General features: G+C 49.8%; 7 protein-coding genes across 7 annotated transcripts; 3 read left to right on the top strand and 4 right to left on the bottom strand.

The window, feature by feature from the left end:
- Nucleotides 1-185: 185 nt before the first annotated feature.
- SNOG_15497 (hypothetical protein) lies at nucleotides 186-2,189 on the bottom strand (the record flags this gene model as incomplete). The annotated part of the gene is made up of 4 exons (XM_001805591.1): nucleotides 186-434; nucleotides 545-682; nucleotides 822-2,053; nucleotides 2,132-2,189. 4 exons carry the CDS (start codon nucleotides 2,187-2,189, stop codon nucleotides 186-188), a joined length of 1,677 nt encoding a protein of 558 aa, XP_001805643.1.
- A 951-nt stretch (nucleotides 2,190-3,140) lies between these two features.
- On the bottom strand, nucleotides 3,141-4,266 carry SNOG_15496 (hypothetical protein; the record flags this gene model as incomplete). Its single annotated transcript, XM_001805590.1, has 2 exons — nucleotides 3,141-3,638; nucleotides 3,670-4,266. The coding sequence occupies 2 exons, from the start codon at nucleotides 4,264-4,266 to the stop codon at nucleotides 3,141-3,143; spliced, it is 1,095 nt and encodes a 364-aa protein (XP_001805642.1).
- Nucleotides 4,267-5,146: 880 nt separating this feature from the next.
- SNOG_15495 (hypothetical protein) lies at nucleotides 5,147-6,303 on the top strand (the record flags this gene model as incomplete). Its single annotated transcript, XM_001805589.1, has 3 exons — nucleotides 5,147-5,246; nucleotides 5,298-5,380; nucleotides 5,473-6,303. The coding sequence occupies 3 exons, from the start codon at nucleotides 5,147-5,149 to the stop codon at nucleotides 6,301-6,303; spliced, it is 1,014 nt and encodes a 337-aa protein (XP_001805641.1).
- Nucleotides 6,304-6,603: 300 nt separating this feature from the next.
- Nucleotides 6,604-9,620, top strand: SNOG_15494 (hypothetical protein; the record flags this gene model as incomplete). The annotated part of the gene is made up of 7 exons (XM_001805588.1): nucleotides 6,604-6,665; nucleotides 6,906-6,980; nucleotides 7,181-8,215; nucleotides 8,264-8,361; nucleotides 8,410-8,822; nucleotides 8,869-9,358; nucleotides 9,412-9,620. 7 exons carry the CDS (start codon nucleotides 6,604-6,606, stop codon nucleotides 9,618-9,620), a joined length of 2,382 nt encoding a protein of 793 aa, XP_001805640.1.
- A 1,390-nt stretch (nucleotides 9,621-11,010) lies between these two features.
- On the top strand, nucleotides 11,011-11,607 carry SNOG_15493 (hypothetical protein; the record flags this gene model as incomplete). The annotated part of the gene is made up of 1 exon (XM_001805587.1): nucleotides 11,011-11,607. The coding sequence occupies one exon, from the start codon at nucleotides 11,011-11,013 to the stop codon at nucleotides 11,605-11,607; it is 597 nt and encodes a 198-aa protein (XP_001805639.1).
- Nucleotides 11,608-12,892: 1,285 nt separating this feature from the next.
- SNOG_15492 (hypothetical protein) lies at nucleotides 12,893-13,700 on the bottom strand (the record flags this gene model as incomplete). The annotated part of the gene is made up of 2 exons (XM_001805586.1): nucleotides 12,893-13,360; nucleotides 13,527-13,700. The coding sequence occupies 2 exons, from the start codon at nucleotides 13,698-13,700 to the stop codon at nucleotides 12,893-12,895; spliced, it is 642 nt and encodes a 213-aa protein (XP_001805638.1).
- Nucleotides 13,701-15,311: 1,611 nt separating this feature from the next.
- Nucleotides 15,312-16,283, bottom strand: SNOG_15491 (hypothetical protein; the record flags this gene model as incomplete). Its single annotated transcript, XM_001805585.1, has 1 exon — nucleotides 15,312-16,283. One exon carries the CDS (start codon nucleotides 16,281-16,283, stop codon nucleotides 15,312-15,314), a length of 972 nt encoding a protein of 323 aa, XP_001805637.1.
- Between the last annotated feature and the right edge of the window lie 1,643 nt (nucleotides 16,284-17,926).

Here is a 17,926-nt window from a genome sequence, read left to right as displayed (position 1 = left end):
CCATCCGAATCAGTACTGCGTAGGGAGACGTTGCACATGCGCCTCGGGCTGATCGTAGTGCATCACCGGACCCTGGACGGGATGGGATGGCTATGGCGACATAGCGAGCCGCCATGCGTCAGTACATGGCAGTGTGAAGAAGGGCGTTCCTGGCTGCAGCCACTTTCCAATGTGCATCGCAAAAGTCAACCAATCACCGACTCCCACAGCCCAGGCGCGCCGTCGGCTTCGGACACGTGCAGCCTCGCCGCACTGACTTCATCAGAATGAAGATGAGCACCTGCATCGAGCAGTGTCTGTACGTGGTCCTTTAGCCCTGCACTCGCCGCCAAGAACAGCGGCGTGTTGCCGGCGCGGTTGCGGAGGTGGACTGACGCGCCCTGGGTGAGGAAGTCCTGCAGGATCTCGACGTTGGGCGACGTTGCTGCAAGGTGCTGTGTGCGGTCAGCAATGTACGCAATCTCGCATCATTGAATGGGAGAATCATTGTTCCATGGCCGCCTGCAGAAGTTGGCCTCAAAGATAAGCGACACCTGCGTCGTACCAGCCTGCTGGGCCTGAGCTGCGCGCTGTATGGCTGCGAGTCCAGCTGCCGACGGCTCCTCGTCTCTTTATCTTTGCTGAGCACGAATGCGTTGCACCGTCTCACCTCGCCAACCGCAACTGTGTTGCCTTGAGATTGCTGCCGATACCGGCTGACGTAGCCGGTGCCGCGGTGCAGGAACATTCAAGTCATTCTTGTCTGCTGGAACCGACAGGTACAATGATAGCAACGACGCCGCCGACTGGCTGATCTGATAAGGAGATATTGCATCACTTACCACTGGACTGTTGAGCTGGTAGTCTGCGTCATTGAGCAGCCAACGAGGCTCGCCTCGAATAATGTCTCGAGTTCCTTGCAGGTCGCCCTTTTGGATAGCATACCCGAGAGCTGTCAAGCTGGATAACTCGGGAGTCAACACGCCGCTTCGTGAAGGGTGCTCAAAATGTGTCCGCGTGGTCTCGGTCAGCTCGCCCCGTAGAGACTGTGACATTCGCTTCGCGACCTCCTCTGGCGAAGCGTTCGGCAACGCAAGCAGGTAAGCAAGCTTGGTGAGCGCTGCTTCCGAAGTCAGATCCTGCCCGAAGACAACACCTGCCCGACCGAGATAAGTGCCTGGTGCGTACAGCGCGCTCACGCTGCCGCTCAGACATTGTGTAACATTGACGATGACAATGCCCCTCTTGACTGCGTCTGCCAGGATCCGTGTCATCGCGCTGTCCGGCCCGCCGGGAGTGTTGCCAGCCCCAAAAGTTTCTAGGATGAGACCTTTAAGGCCGTCTAGTCGGAGCACTGCATCTAACATTGCGGGTGTGATGCCGGGGAAGACGCGGAGACAGGCGACATGACCTGTATCCAGGCTTGTTTGTATGGTGAAGGGACTCAGATCGGTTGATCTATGAACCCTATGCCATAGTACATTTGTCTTGGTGGACGAGACTGTTGCGAGTGGTGGAAGGTTCGGGCTTCCAAACGCGTTGAAATCCTCGGCCGAGATCTTGGTAGCTCTGTTCCCCCGAAACAGCTTGGAGTCGAAGAATAGACATACTTCCGGGATCATAAAATGACCTGCTATGATGAGGGAGTTGAGGAGATTGTCTTGCGCATCTGTCTGCAGCTCCATCATCGGTGCCTGGGAACCAGTGAGAATGACAGGTTTCCCTAGGTTGTGGAACATAAAGCTCAGAGCTGATGCGGTGTACGCCAGAGAATCTGTTCCATGGAGGATGACGAACCCGTCGAAAAGTTGGTAATTTCTCTGCACTGTCTTTGCAATCTGGTCCCAGCCAGCGGCGTCGATGGAGCTACTGTCCAGGAGTTTCTCGAATTCGAGTACGCAGTACCTCACACGGCGATCGTATGTGCTTGATGGTGTCCTCAGACTTTGGACTGCTTTCCGTGTGCCCTTGTCATCCGTGACTATTTCCAGTGGCTCTGGATAAGACCCATCGTTAAAGACAGGGCGAGGCGCAAGTCCAGCTTTCAGGAATCCTCGGGCTGGAACCAAGCCATCTGCAGATTTTCGCATACATATCGTGCCGCCTGGTTTTTGTCAATCGTAGCACTTCAAGTATGCTGAATCCCACCTACCTGTGATGATGATAAGCACCCGTGATTCCGGAATCTGCAGTTCACCAAATTCGTCCATCGTGCACGCCTAATAGAGAGTCGGGAATATTCGGCTAGCAAAGTTCTTCAGATCCTCCAGATGGTGGTTCTTCTGAAGGTAGACACAAGTGTATGAGATATCCGATACACTTGAGCCTCTTGGCAAGGGTTCCTAGGATCTGCCTTTCGAGCTGTAAAGAGTGGTCTTCCGCTGTATCGTCGCAGATGGAATGCGCAATAGTAGGCCGGTTTTCTCCGATCAAGTCTAATTCTTTCTTTTCCCCTCACAACTTAGCTGTTCAATTAATTCCTGTACAACAACAATTCATACCAAACCGCGCAGATCGTACAACAATGGAGGTTCACAAAGTTGTCACAAAAAAAACGGGTACGAAAGAAATGTTAGTGGCTCGGTGTGTCCCTTCCAGATAGGGCCGGCACAAACAAAGCCTTCCAAGGTTTTGACGAAAATGGACCCCACATGCACGTATTTCTGTTACCCCTTCAAAATCAAATTTTCCTCGACAACGAAGGCAAAATGCGACAAAGTGGTCCGATAGCGCTGCAGGTTAGGTGGTGATGCATGGCATGGCTTGCGTCGGCTTAGCATAATTTGTACAAAGTGCAGGGAGGGAGAGGCGCATGTGATGACATTATTTGAATTATGACGAGAGGTTTCGTTAGCGTCTAGTGAGAACCTAGGTATGCTGAACTGTACTAGGACAACAGCATCTCATGTACAAGGTACTGAGAAATAAATGTAAGAAACCCGAGCTTCGGAAGCGATTCATAGTTTCGGATCGCGGTCACTCTTCGTTTAATGTAGTCCAACAAGCGTAAGTTGCATTGTAGTACCTCAATGAATGCGTTGAAAGTATTTCTATACGACGCGTCAGGACAGATGCGATCTCAGCATGATGATCGTCCAATTACGTTGCAAGAGTCGTGTTGAATACTCACAGAAACCCCGGACTGCAATGTTGCAGCTCAATCAACCAGCCAGCGCTGCCGACTTTGCTGCATTCGCTCGAGCTTTCTCCAGCACCTTGGCCTCTTCCCAGTGATCCGTCACCCACGTAAGTAGACTTGCTAAGCTTCCAGGTGCCATCAGGTTGGTCCAGATTGCAGGGTCATCGAGGTTGGCTTCAGTGGCAATCCTGGGTTGGCCGTTCTGAAAGAACACCCACCGTCTTAGCGACTTCAAAGCGAAGTCTTGAGACGACTTGCTCGCTATGGGGAGTACGGTTCGGATTTGGCCCCACAGCGTCAGTTCGTTTTGCCTAGACATATGCTCCGCAATTTTCTGATTATATTTGGTCTGCTTGCTGAAGTATTTGATGGCTTCTTCGAGGACTTCTTGACGTGTCCAGATCGTCGACGCGTTCTTTTCGGCATGAGCTGGCATGTACATCCTCAACGAAGCGTCTGTACATCGGTCTCTTTGCTTGCCGCGATCGATCGTTGCTTTTTTCAACTCGACGCTCGAAGACTGCGGGCGCGAAGAACCGGCCATTCGATACCCAGTCGAAGAGTTCAGTCTCATCCCTAAACCCAGCCCAGTACTTGACAGTATCAAGGCCATAGAACTTCATAGCTTCGTTTGGGTCCCTTGTGAGGAACAGCTTCGCCTTTTCCTTGTCGTAAGGTTCAATCTGTTCAACTCGCACATAGAACCCTGTATCGGTGCACGTGAGACCCAGGGCACGGTGTGATATCCCAATGATCTGCATCATATCTGAGTCGCCCTTGATGAACCTGGTCCATTCAAACAACGCAGCCGCATCAGGTGTGCCGTCGCCAGGTGACAGTTCGACATCGATTTGGACATGTGCGCCGGCTATTTCCGGGTGTGGTATGGCGAAAGACGTCGAGCCACCATTGTGCTGTTCAAGCTCAGACCCCAGCAGAGTCTTGAGTTCGTTCCAAATGTCGGTCTTCGAGTGACCCTGGACGAGGAAGTCCACATCTCCATAGTCAGCCTTAGCCGGGGCATCGCGAGGTACCACGACTCTATCAAAGATAGTATCGAGCTTTGACTGATACTCTACCAAGACTCGGTTGTAGATTTCTGGTGACATGCGAGGAACGGCTAGATTGGGGAATGTGTTGCCGCCCATAGTCGCTGAGGAGATTGGTCAAGGATGTGATTGACGATGTTCCGGGTTGAGGGGGAGGGCGCAGTGTAAGAGATCGGGGAGAGAACAATTTGGGGTATAGATCGATTGTATATATACTCGGGGGCGGACATGCACAGCCACAGACTCTTTCTCGATGACTCCTCTGCATAAGCTATGAAGCTTGCCTTCTGTGAAAGGCGATGTTGAACTTCGAGTAGAATATGACTAGCGGGATCTTGGTCGTTACATATGAGAAAGCACTGTGGACAAGGACAGCAAGGCGATGGTATAAGTGGGGTACCTTTTAACAGGAGGCAGTAGTATATAGGTAACAGGCCGACGCGTAGACTCGAAAAAACTCGATTTTCCGCATTTCGAATGTAGCTCAGTAGCTATTGTTGGCAATCAAATTGTAATGTAATCCGAATGAGTGAATTCTGCGTGAGATGAGGGATCATAGGACATGCTAAGTAGTGAGGTCCTTTCCATGCTTGCTGCGCTCGCTTGCTCTCATCTAACTCGCAGGTGATCCATATCACACTGTTCCCATATCAAACAAGGCCAGGAAGAGAACCATCCAACAAGTTCCCATATCAAGTCCTTCGAATCGGGCTGGAAAGTGATGGGACTGATTGTGTGGAGCAGCAGCTCGAAAGTGCGGGATGTCTCCACAGTGGAGACTCTGACGTCCTATGGTCAGTGCGCTGATCCCTGTCCAAAATTTGGGTTGAAGATTCTCAAGCTGCACAAAATCGCAATAATAACACACCGCTCTACACTATCTACTGTAGAAACATTGGTGGAAGTGAGTCGCAAAATAATCGCAATGCTTCTGGTCGTGTACTAATCTTTTTTTAGTCAAGACGAATTGCTCGCACAAATGGCCGAATTGCAAGTAGAATCCGAGGAGGTGCTCATGGCACGCTTCGAAGAGCTCAGCGTCATTGAGACCGAGTTCGAGGATGTAGAGCTAGAGATCAGTACGCCACGCTACAAGCCTTATTGACAAAGGCACTACTAACAATTCCTAGTCCGCAAAGCCGAAGCTCTCCATGCACCCCTCTACACCAAGCGCGCCGACTACATCAAGAAGATCCCACATTTCTGGTCTCTTGTGTTCGAGCCCCAGGCAACCGCCCGAGATCGACAACTTCATTCAGCCCTCCGATTCGAAAGTCTTTGCCGAATGCCTCGACACCTTTGAAGTCTCGCGTTTTGAGCTCGACGACCCCCAATGGCTCGCCGCGCAGCTTCGCGCTGAAGTTCGGCTTCAAGGAGAACGAATACTTCGAGGACAAGGTGCTGGAGAAGAAGTTCTGGTTCAGGAAGTCGAGGGACTGGGCCGGTCTGGTTTCGGAGCCCGTGCAGATCCACTGGAAGAAAGGCAAAGACCTGACTGGTGGTTTGACAGACGCAGCGTTCAAACTGGGTGAGGCAAGGAAGAAGTTGAACTCAGACTCGTCTGACATGGCTGCGAGAAAGAAGGAGACAGAGTTGCCAGAATACAAGGAGCTCTCAAAGAAGATTGAGACATCGTTTGAATCCTCAATCAGCTTCTTCGGCCTGTTTTCTTTCGTGTCGGGATACCGGTGGATCAGCGCGGAGGAGTCGGCGAAGGCTGAGAAGGAAGACAAGGAGAAGCTCGAGAAGATCAAGCGTGGCGAGAAGCTCGACGAGGACGAGGATGAGGAGGAAGACTCGCAGGATTACCAGGAGGTTGAGGTCTTCCACTGGCGGAGACGAGGTTGTCACCATCATTGCATGAAGACATGTGGCCAAACGCGATCAAGTACTACAGTAAGTGCTTTGAAGGCTCGAGGCGCAAACACAACTAACGAGTTCACAGAGGCGACATTCGATGAGGAAGAAGACGATGAGGATCTCTCCGACCTTGACGTCGAAGGCATGGACGACTCAGAGGTGGAAGCCATGGTTGAGGACGACTCGGACGAGCAAGAAGTCGACATTCGCGCACTAGTTGGCAAAGGTCGCAAGTCGGATGTAGGACCACCTGCCAAGAAGCAGCGCAAGAAGTAGAGCTGCATCTATGGACCTGGTATCTATCCTGATCAATACCACTTCTATAATGTCAAATGTCATTGAGTAACGCAAGACGGTCTTGGCACTCAATCTAATTGTGACACTTGACTGGCTACGGCATAGCAGGGCGTGTTTGGTTTCATGTGACGAGGCATAGCTCATGTCGTGTTACGCCAACTAAAGTTAGCACGTGTGGCAGAGGGATGGCGGAATAGACGGTAAGGAAGGGCTTCAGGGTGCGAGGTTTACTGGCGGCAGCAGCGGGCGCGTGAGGTGTTTTGGTGTCGAAGCTAGGCCATGGCTTATCGGCGGCGATTAAACCCATGTGACCGCGGCGGGTCGACCCGGGGCATGGTGATGTGGGTGCCTGTACATTGCATGCATGCAGGACACTTGCTCATATACATGCACTCTTGCTAAAGTAACACTGCTTTGTGTTCCAACCATACCAGCCAGCTGCTCTGCCGCCGTCATCGTGCTGGCTGACTGCCCAAGATCGTGCCTGCCAAGTTGACGCATGAAGGGTAACGCTTTCGGCACCGAGCTGTAGCCAGCCTCCGCATCTGAAGGCGACCAGCTACTAGCACGACCAACCACAGCAGCAAACACGTCCTGCCGCCCTCCAACGGCCATCTCCAGACACTCCCTGCCCTAGTGGAGCTACACCGGAGCTTGTAAGCTTGCAAGCTTGTAAGCAGGCCCCAGCGCACCGACCGCGCGCCGACATCATCTCTCCGCTGGCCATCTCGCCCATCGTCACCGCCGTCCTAGCACGCTACACGCCTCTCTGCCACCTCTCCGACCGCTTCAAGCTCTTCAGCACCCCCCGCTACAGCTCCCCGAACCCCTAATCCCTTTAATGGTCCCTGCATAGCCCGAAAGGAAGCTCTTCAACGGCCCAGCGCCTCCGACACCCAATACCCGCGTCATCTGCGGGTACGTGGAGGCACACCGAAGTCCTGGCAAACGAAACAGACACAATTCCCCCCATCGCCCCCGCCGACCCATCCCTCCCGACCTCCCAAGCTTCTCCTTCCCATCCATCCTCTGCCCATCACCCCGACGCCGAGCCCAGCACCAGCGCTTCCAACCAGCCACTTGCCGCCCCAACCGCACCGTCGTCTGATCTCGCTACAGCCGGAAAGCGCAGGCACAGTCTCTCCGAGAGCGACGAAGAGGCCAATCAGACTGCGCAAACAGGCCGGTCCGCACGCCATACAGCCAAGCGCAGGCGCAGGCGCACAACGCAAGGGACGATGCGCCTTGACAACAACGACGCCTCGAAACGATCACGATCACCCTCCCAAACCTACACCAACGGATCATCCCGATCATCGGGTCTCCGATCGCCTCGGGGCAAGACTTCGAATGGAGACTCGCATGCTCGGACAGAGAGCAACGGCTCGTACACGAATGGAGGTCCGGTAGCAAACGGCAATGCGGTACCGCCAACCTTCTACGGTCACGACAGGGAAGAGGTGACGAGGATACTGATACAGAGCCTGACGGATCTGGGATACCATGGCGCTGCCGGCACGTTGTGTAAAGAGAGTGGTTTTCAGCTCGAGGGACCCACAGTCGCGTCTTTTCGCAGCTCGGTGCTAAATGGAGACTGGACTGAGGCTGAAGAGTTATTGTTCGGCACGAATACGTACGATGGGGGAGGAGTTGGCTTGGACGCGTCATATGGGAAGTCGTGGTCCAAGTCGCATTCAAGGTCAAATTCGCAGCATTCGGGAGGGCTGACGCTGGCTGAGGGCGCCGATCGGGACGAGATGATGTTTTGGATGAAGCAGCAAAAGTATCTGGAGCTCCTGGAACGTAGGGAGTTGGGCAAGGCGCTCACAGTGCTTCGACAGGAGCTTACTCCGCTCCATCAAGATGTTGGGCGGCTCCATGCTCTTTCTAGGTATATTACCTGATCCTTTGACACGTACAGGGATGCTAACATTGGCAGTCTTCTCATGTGTCAGTCTGCAGAAGATCTGAGATTGCAAGCTCAGTGGGACGGGGCACGAGGCGAATCACGAACACAGCTGCTGTCAGAGTTATCAAGTATGTAATAACATCATGTATGCTTACTACCCTACTAACACATTACAGAATCAATATCGCCGAGCGTAATGATTCCAGAACATCGCCTATCAGTACTGCTGGACGATGTCAAGGACAGCTGGATATCAAATTGCTTGTATCACAACACCGCCGCTTCGCCTTCACTTTACCTTGATCACAAGTGTGAGAGAGAAGACTTCCCCACAAGGCCAGTTCTCGAACTCAAGCATCACAAGGACGAGGTGTGGTTTCTACAATATTCAAATGACGGCACAATGCTTGCTTCCTCTAGTAAAGACTCGACCATCTGCATTTACGACACCAAGACGTACAAAGTGCTGTATCATCTTGACGAGCACCAGGGTTCGGGAGTAACGCACCTTGCATGGAGTCCAGACAACACCAAGATCGTCACCTGTTGTTCACAGCCGGAGAACGCTGCACGGATATGGGATGTCAAGGTATGATTCGCGATGCCTCTTTTGAACGCAGCGCTAATATTCGCAGGCTGGCGTGTGCATCGCGTACATTAATGAATTCACATATCCATGTACCACAGCGGCCTGGACGCCGTCTGGCAAGCACGTGGTCATCGGATCGCAAGATGATAAGACAGGCTGCGGCATCTGGGACTTTGAAGGCCGACAGATTCACAACTTCTGTGAAGACGGTTCCAAAATACGTGCAAACGATCTCGCGATATCACCTGACGGCCAACGGCTCGTAGTCGTCTCCGAGAGCTCGATCGTGGCCTATGACTTTACAAGCTACGAGAAGATTTGCGAAGTACGATCTGACGACGTCAAACTAACAAGCGTCACCATTAGTCAAGATTCGCGACATATGTTAGTCAGTATGAGCCCAGACGAAATCAAGCTCATGGAGATCGACACTGGAGACACGATACGGACATTCAAAGGACATCAACAGACGCAGTTCATTATTCGCTCCGCGTTTGGTGGCGCCAATGAGAACTTTATTGTCAGCGGGAGTGAGGGTAAGCTATCGCGTTGTCTTCATACTTGTTTGCAGAGTTAACATGCGTGCTAGACTCAAGAATATACATCTGGCGCTCCAGCGGCCGCCTCGTCGAAACCCTCGAGGCCCACGTCGGCTGCGTCAACAGCGTCGCATGGCATCCCAAAGACCCCACCGTCTTCGCTTCCGCCGGCGACGACCACAGAGTCAGGATATGGAAACCTGCCAGCGCGCCACCGATACCCTCGAGTAGCGGGCCGAGCAATGGGTATGGAAGGTAGACTTCGAGGGAATCGTGTGAAGATGTGCATTTACTAGGCGCTGGTGGGTCTTGTATTGATGGGATGGGCTTGCATTGGATTGGAGACTTTTGTTATATTTTACTTCGATGGGAGAGAGATGATACACGGTTTATTGATCGATGCGGAATATTCATGATGTAGATTTCTTTGTGAGTGGTGTGGGCATAAGATTGAATCTTAAACTTTGAAGGTAAATGCGTCCATCTCATCTGCTGTTACTGAATCGGCGTGTATTTGCGCTCGCTCAACTGAGCTTATCCATTTAACTATCACTGCCCTGTAGTGTAAGAGAAGGACTCTAAATTGCAAACGGGCAGCTGGTAGATGCGATGTCGTTCGCATTGTCTCAGGGTGGAGCTCATATTCCGGGTTCATTTATCCAGTAGCTATCCAACTCTACCACATACGACCGTAGGGCGATGAATACAAGTTCTCCTGTCCGATTAACCAGATATTAAGGTACTGTTTTCAGGTTACGGTTGTCAGATGTTGTTGTTCTGAGGTGTCAATTAGTGTAACTAGCGACTGAAGGCGTTCGGCACCACACCATAATAGCTACTAGCTATACCTTTCACTTGCTACCAAGTTTCCCTCACTCGAAATCGACCATTCCATCCCCTGCGACCCTAACCTAATGTATACGCCAGTCCTATTTAAGGTACACACAGCCCCATACCAACTCTCAGACCACTCATAGGTCCGTAATGTCGAAGAACATGGGATTCCGGACTTTCGCACCTATATTTTCTAGCTTTTCCAGCCCACTCACCGGCCCATTAGGTTGTAGAAAACGGGCCTTCCCGCCCGTGTGCCTTAATTCAGATCAGCTTTGTCTCCGATTCGTTCGCAGTCTACCAAATCTGTGCTGTACTCGCAGGATACCATCTGAATTAAGACTAGAGTCGATTTCTGACCAGTTGAAGTTACGAGAGTCTCATTACATTCTTCCCGGGTCGGTTTAGTGTAGTGGCCTAGTTGGCGAACTTGGGTCTAGCTGAGCCGTATATTTAATATCAGCCTCGGGCGATGCTTCTTATGGGCATAGTGACTTCTTCCAAGGCTTGGCGTCCACCTATTCACGACTATGAAGCCATCGTGACATCCGAGACTTCTATATTTTTGCCAAAAAATAAGGCGCGCAGCTGCAAAGGCCTTGAAGAAGTGGATACTTTGCGAGTCTGGAACAACATGCGGTGAAATCCTACAGCTACACATACCTCGTTGGGCAGAGTCTTGAACCCTCAGACTTTCTATAAGAGCAGCTTATACACCCTCTATTGAACTGCACTGCTCTCTAAATATCAGTACAGGCAGCAACTTCTCTCCAACATTTCCGCAACTTCAAGCAACTTCCGCAACTTCAAACATCATGCGTTCCTTCCTCCCAATCTTGTCGGCTCTTGCCACAGCAACCACTGCTGCTGCTCTCCCAGCCCCTGCTGAACAACCAGCTGTTCCAAACCTCCCTGAAGGTTTCTTTGCGGGCTTCAACAACCCCGATGGAACCACTACGCTCCAGTTCCTCGACTTGAACCAAAACTTGACCTTCACGCCCACGGAAGCACCTGAGGCTGCCGGTCTGGAGAGGCGTGTCGCTGGGTCCAGTTGCTGGGGCGGCGCACTCGACTCGCAAGGCACGGACAGAGGCATGAATGCGATGCGGGAGCGAACCTCGCATACCCCCATCGGGCTCGGGCAATACTCGGACTGGCCCGCTTACTTTGGTTACAACAACCTTGGGGTATACGTCTACTTTTGCGTGAACAACGGCGCGTGGTTCTATCAGCATGCTTTCACCCGAGCGGACTTGGACGCCATGTCTGGGTTCATGGATCAGCGGTGTGGGGCTTACCGTGATGGATATGTCTGGCATAACGAGGATGATGCGTTCTTGTTTGGAAAGGCAAGGAGCGGCACCAAAGTGTGCCAGGGAAACCCAAGGTCATCTCGTTCAACTGCAAAGTAACTTACTATCTCGGTCATGGTACTAGCAAGATTGTTGACAATGTGGACGTGGAAGTTAAAGTTGAATACTTTTTTTGCATGTAATCTTGAAATGGAAATATCAGTGTCTCCAAAGCACGTCATATCCTTCCCTTTACCTCGTGTCTTTAACGTCTCAGATACCATTTTCGTGGCCACTTCTAGGCAAGTGATATCATACAGATGCGTCTTAATTCAGTGTGAATGCATTGCTTAGATTCTAATGAAAAGTGGAACGCGAGAAATCTTGCATGCTAAGCAGGACATGAACATGCGTGTAACCCCATTAAATTCGTGTCGCTACTAGAGTGTATTAAGACATAGCATGGACATATGTAGGGCACCCAGTCTTATTGTGAAAACTGCATTCATATCTTACAACAATGGCCGTTTCTTTCACATACGACCATAGGGCGTTGAATACAAGGCTTCCCGTCCGCTCAGCCATATTTAAGCAGCGCACCGGCGGATTAGTAGTCAGGTGGGTGACCACTGGCGAATCCCCGCTGTTGTATGTTTTTGCCGTTTTGTTTTGCTGTTGGGTGAAGAGGAGAGAAAGGTGGAGTCGTGGCAGAATTTTTAGCCCATGCTGACTAACACTGCCTAATGTAGCTAGGGTGCTAGCTAGTAAGTATCTAAATTAATATATATCTAATACTATCTGCTTCAGTATAGATGTGCTAAGGTTAAAGTTGAGCGTAGCTTTTCTTAGGTTTGTATCTTTGTCTGATCTGACAGATTTGGGATGCTGAGTACTGTTCATTTGTGTTGCTTTCTGCCGAAAACAGTAATCAGTTCTGTTCGGCCTGAACTGCGACTATCTATGATTTATGATTGCTCAACTTATATTATCGCAGATATGTGAGACATCCGATTGCACGTTACTAAGGAACTAGTGTCTTTCAGTAGTAGAGGAGATATAGATAGAAGCTATGAAATATCAGAGCAACATACGTCTCCTAGAATACTAAAAAGAGCTCTCCTGCATACGAACATTTCCCTAGAGACACGAAAATCTTCTATTATTGTATTCTTCTGCTATCTAACATCATAGTATTCTGCATCAGCCTCTTCGAAATTTTCAAATCGGCAACACAAACCGCAAAATTTCCCGTGAGACCTGCCACAGAAACATGGCTGGTAATCCGGGTGGCTGGAGTTCAGGCAGACAGACGCTTCGTGACGTCTGATTAGAGCAGCTGATCGATCCATTTAAATGGAGTCTCGTCATTCTCCTCATCTACTTGGGCATTTTCGAGGTGAGCGATCTAACCAGAGATTGTCTTCTGGTTCTGACAATACGCTTTCATTTTTGTACCATTGTTCTGGAAGAACGAACACAATTTTGACAGCGGTTCGCCTCGAACTATCGTGAAGATCTCAAGGAAGACGCAGCCAACAGACCACCAATTTGATGGGAAACTTCGTTCAGCAGCCTCTGGTGCTGAATAGCGGAGTGTGAATACGCGTGGATTATCAGAGGTTGTTGCCCTTGTATTGTCACCGTCTCGCGAGATGCCAAAGTCTGTGAACAATACGTTGCAACCGTTGACTAGGATGTTGGAGGGTTTGATGTCTTTGTGTCTTATTCCTTCGTGATGTAGGTATTCAAGTGCTGTTACCAAACAACCAGGGAATGTTCGCAGCAAGCGTAAGAAGTCCGGAGTAGGAGCTACCTCCTCCATGAACTTGAGCAAATCGCACTTCGCAACCGGTGAAATGATCATTGCGACATACTGTGGTTCCGTGTAGCTTCCTACGATTTGGACCACGTGTCTGTTGAAGCTTCCGTAAGATCTTAAGTTCATTTGCGAAGTGATGGAGACTGCTCTGTACTCGTACGAGACCAAGCCGATGGAGCAGCTTGCGAGCGAACGCTCGTCCTGTTGTCTTGCAAGTCACCTCTTCCACCTGTGCAGAGCCGCCAGTTCCAAGTATCCTAATCTTTTCGAACGTTATTTGGTTTTCATTTCCAAAATGAGCATCCCCTCCGTTCTCGCACGTCACTGCAGCTGAATCTTCTGTTAAGACGCAGTTTTGCGTCTGGAGAAAATCTACTCCTTGCTCTTTGTTCATGATATCTTCCAAGTCCTGCTTTGAGAATGGAAAGCTCAAATAGATTACGTTCCGATCCTCAATCAATGTCTTGTGAAGTTTTCCTAGCCCAAGACGCCGGAGGACTATGTAGAGGCGTGGATTCAGTCTACAAGCCCCGTTCTGCGTCGATAGAAGGAGCTCTGCTATTTTATCAATCTTTTCTTCTGATTATGTACGCTGGTTTGGGCTATTGGCCGGAAGACCATCGAATACTTGTCGAGGTGCTGTTTGGAAAGGTGAGGTCGTTCCTCGAGCTGACGGCTGTTTTCTCGCAAGGGCAGACTTTGTGGCAAGAATGGAGACGCTTTCGGACTGAGTGTTGAATTCTCCATAATTGCAGCCATTGGCAAGGCTAGAGTTTTTCTCGGTGGGGCCAAATTCAACCTCTTCTCTAGAAGGATTTCCTCCACCAGCGCAGACTCACGCCACATTACCTCGAATGCGGTATCTTTCTGCCCAGCTTGCTTTATCGCAACATAAAATTCTTGTGCTGATGTCTCTGCTTCGGCTTTCCTCTTCATGCTATATGCTATTCTGGTATTATGTTGCAGCGCATAATCAACCCATTGTCGAAGGCTTAATGTGGCATTTAGAGCAAGGAGGTATTCTCAGCCATATTCAGTGTCTCCACAAATATCGATGACACCATAGTATAGGCGTTCTGACAGAATCGTAGCGGCCACTGTCCAGGCAGAAGGAGGCGAAAATACAGTGGCGGCAACTTCTATACTCTTTGGCGTGAGTGCTTGAGTATCAAGATCTCGACCACAGTCGGAAAGTCGTCCTCGGTGCAAAGCAAGCCATCTGATTAGATATTCATTGATCTCCGGCACGTTTTCGCTAGAAATTGAAAAATATGGATGTGTTTGATTGAAAGATGGTGATTGGTTTCGAAGTGACGCGGCAGGCTCCACACTCCGAAGACTTGATATCATTTGCACACCTGGATCGTACTTATAAGCCCGCCACCGCAACTGTAGAGATGAACTGGAACTGGGCGTTATAGGAGGACGAGTTCTTTACCTGTCCCATACAATGGCATCACCTGCCAGGTGCCCTGCTGTTCCCGAGTGTATCTATGAGATGTGCCCATTATCTCAAGCCTGATATCAACGATATCGAAGGTGCAGTATTGAAGATTTACGCAAGAGTCACATGAATTGACAAACTCTGGTCTTATTGTAGGTGAATCGAGGATTTAGAAGATTGTAGCAACTTTATGGGCAGGAACCTTATCAACTATAGGTAAACGTGGCATTCAGTGGCTGGGTCAGTCTAGGTAAACTTACACTTAGCCTTCCAGGCAGCAGCGACCAGGCTGAGTCCAAAGATTGCGGCGACCAGGCTGAGTTCGAAGAGTGAAACGACCAGGCTGAGACCGCAATCCTTACTGGTGTAGAAAGATGAACATAAGGAGACGTCAAGGCAAGTCAATTTTATGAGCCGACACATGATTGCGGATCTTTTGGTTAAACGAGGTGCGGTCGGAAAAGATTTACATTTAAGATATAACTCTACTAACATTGCAAGTCCTTTTATCAACACTTGTAACTATAGAATCAGCATCAAGTATCAGCGCCTGACCGCTTCTCAGTATGCCATGTTGGGCAGGACTCTCCTTAACTTCCGTGCCCTAACATTTGAATCACTCGAGAGGACAAGCTCCAACCTCTTATTGTCGTTCACTCGTATCCCAACAGCTTCTCGATGCGTTTGCATGGAATTTATGCCCACAGATATATGTCCCAAATGCTCCGTAGGTTTAGACTGTAACGCCAGGACTACAAGCTCGGTTGCCGAATGCCAAGCCGTTGAAGTATGACCAGAGACAAGCATGTATGTGATATACGCTACTGTGGCTATGCAGTAAGTCGTGATAACGATCAACGACAGGCGCACAGATGTTGACGAGGTTCCATAACCATAGCCGTGGGCAATTTTGGAGATATACCATTGGGTCTGTTGGTCGGTTTCGGAAGATGGATCGGAAGACCACTGCCCTGCTTGCCAAGAAACCTCTGAAATGACCGTGGCAAGTGAAACGGCGAGAGAAAGGCTGGCGTCCGAAGAAAGTGTCAAGTTGGAGAATCTCGCGGATTTGAAGCTCGGAATATCGTCCCAATCAATAGTGATCTGGCGAGCATCTTGAGTCATTTTAAATCCCAACTTTGCAAGCGGAGCTGTCCGGACTTGCTGGAGGCCACCGTCACTTCCGATCATTTCATGTTCAGAAATTTGCCAATAAGCAGAAACGGTGCAAGTCAAGAAAGTAGGACAGGAATTTGTTGTTTGATTTTGATGATGAAGAAGGGCTGAGATCGGATATGATTTCGAGCCAGATGAAGATGCGCAATGATCAGTGATGAAGTTGGCAATATATGAGGAGAATCCAGGCTCTGGCGAAGCGTCCCATATTGGCAGCAAAGAGTCGATCAGTGTATTTGTTGAGTTAGAAAGATCGACATGTTGTTTGACAAGATCCTTAAAGCTAGAGATAGTTCCTGTAGAGTCTCCATCATCCAGAAAGTAAGTGATTGGCGAGCTCGCTTTCAGCTCCGACATATTTCCACATCGTGCCACAACCACTGGGCGTGGCAACTTAATCGATGTGGTCTCGTTGCTAGCAACGTCTATAGACAACGTATTCAGAACTCGTGTACTTAGCTGGGTAGGAATAGTAGCAATCGTAAGATCACCCTTGCCTATATATTGCAAGGCTCGAGGTATTATAGAGTCTCTAGGGACATCTTTATTATTGGAATAAGTCTGGATGATAGTGGATCGTGACGTGGTCAATCCTCCAACCTTAAAGTTGTACGTTGCCTTGAAACTTTCGAAGTCGCTATCTCTAGTCAGTGCTTTTCCAGTGGATCAATGCTCAGTATCTTACTCACAGCGTAAGATTTTGCTTGGCATCTAGATGAGACAGGAACGTGCTCTCGAAAGTACGTGTTGAACCCCAAGGATACATGAAGCGCAAACTCGATGATCCAGGACGAGGAATCATGAGAGTAGCGCTCGAGGGTCCCACCAATGCCGTTAGAGCAATCAATACTGGTACTAGAACGACGAAGAGAACTTTTCGCGAACCATTCAAGGATGGAGATGTTATAGCACCCAGAAAGTCAATCGACCAGATATAGGATATGTGTAATGCTTGTGTGGTTGCAGAAAGAGCACCAAGAGGTATAAATCCTTCGATGGCTTGTGCACGGATAACGCATAGGACGATCTCGACAATTGATGTTTGCATGAGGAGTTCGTGTAGTTTAGCGACAAATTGTAAGGTGGTAGAGAGATCAAAGGATGGCCCCACGAAGTATTGACTCCAGTGAAGTATAAGCAGAGTGATCGCGCCACACAGTGGAACTAGGTGGAGTAAAGCATGTCCGGTTGCTACAAGATGACTCTGGCGTAGGGCAACCTTTTTGTGCTCTATGGGCGACCTCCATGACTTGAACGGAGCGAGGGACTGGAGCTTGAAAAGGCGAATCAGATCTTTGCCTTTTGACATTGGTGACTGTTTAGAGCTAGTGGGAGACTTCGAGCTTGTTTGATCTGTATGAGACAGATTTGCGGGTCGTTTAGGCTATCGGATCGTGTATAAGTAGTGACTTGGTCTGGTGCTTCGACTCGCGATACGAAGTCACCGCACAGAAAAATTGATAGAGAAAATGGTGAGTATGCTTCTTATGGGTAACAGACGCGCATTTCTAAGGAACAAAAGGCGGAAATCCTAGAGGCGAAAAGGGGGTTGACTTTGACCAGGTTCCGAAACTGTAGGATTGCGGCACCGCGCTTGGCGCAGCCTGCTGGGATTGTTTGTCGCACAGAACATCCATGGAGGCCGTAACCGAGGCGGCTAATGCAAGCCTATCACCTGTCTGAATATCCACGGATGAGTTCGTCAGCAGCATTAGATTAGTTGCCTTTCGACTTATCTCACGCATCCGCTCCATGTTGCCCGGGGAGATTACCAGGAACAATAATTCTGGCACCTTTTTTTGAACTCTTCGATGAGTGTCCACGACCTTTACCTTGAGCTGTTATGTACCTAGTTAAGTGGTATATTGGCATCGTCTCAAAGCGTCCATCTATAGCACTATGAAGATGATAGATATAGAGTAGCTGAAGGACTGTAACTACGGTATTGTTGTCAATAGGTGTCATGGGACAACATTTGCTGCAGAGCTAGGATGCGAGTG

Source organism: Parastagonospora nodorum (assembly GCF_000146915.1).
Source record: "Parastagonospora nodorum SN15 chromosome Unknown scaffold_38, whole genome shotgun sequence".
NCBI classification, from domain to species: domain Eukaryota; kingdom Fungi; phylum Ascomycota; class Dothideomycetes; order Pleosporales; family Phaeosphaeriaceae; genus Parastagonospora; species Parastagonospora nodorum.
This window is presented reverse-complemented; position numbering and strand designations above follow the sequence as displayed.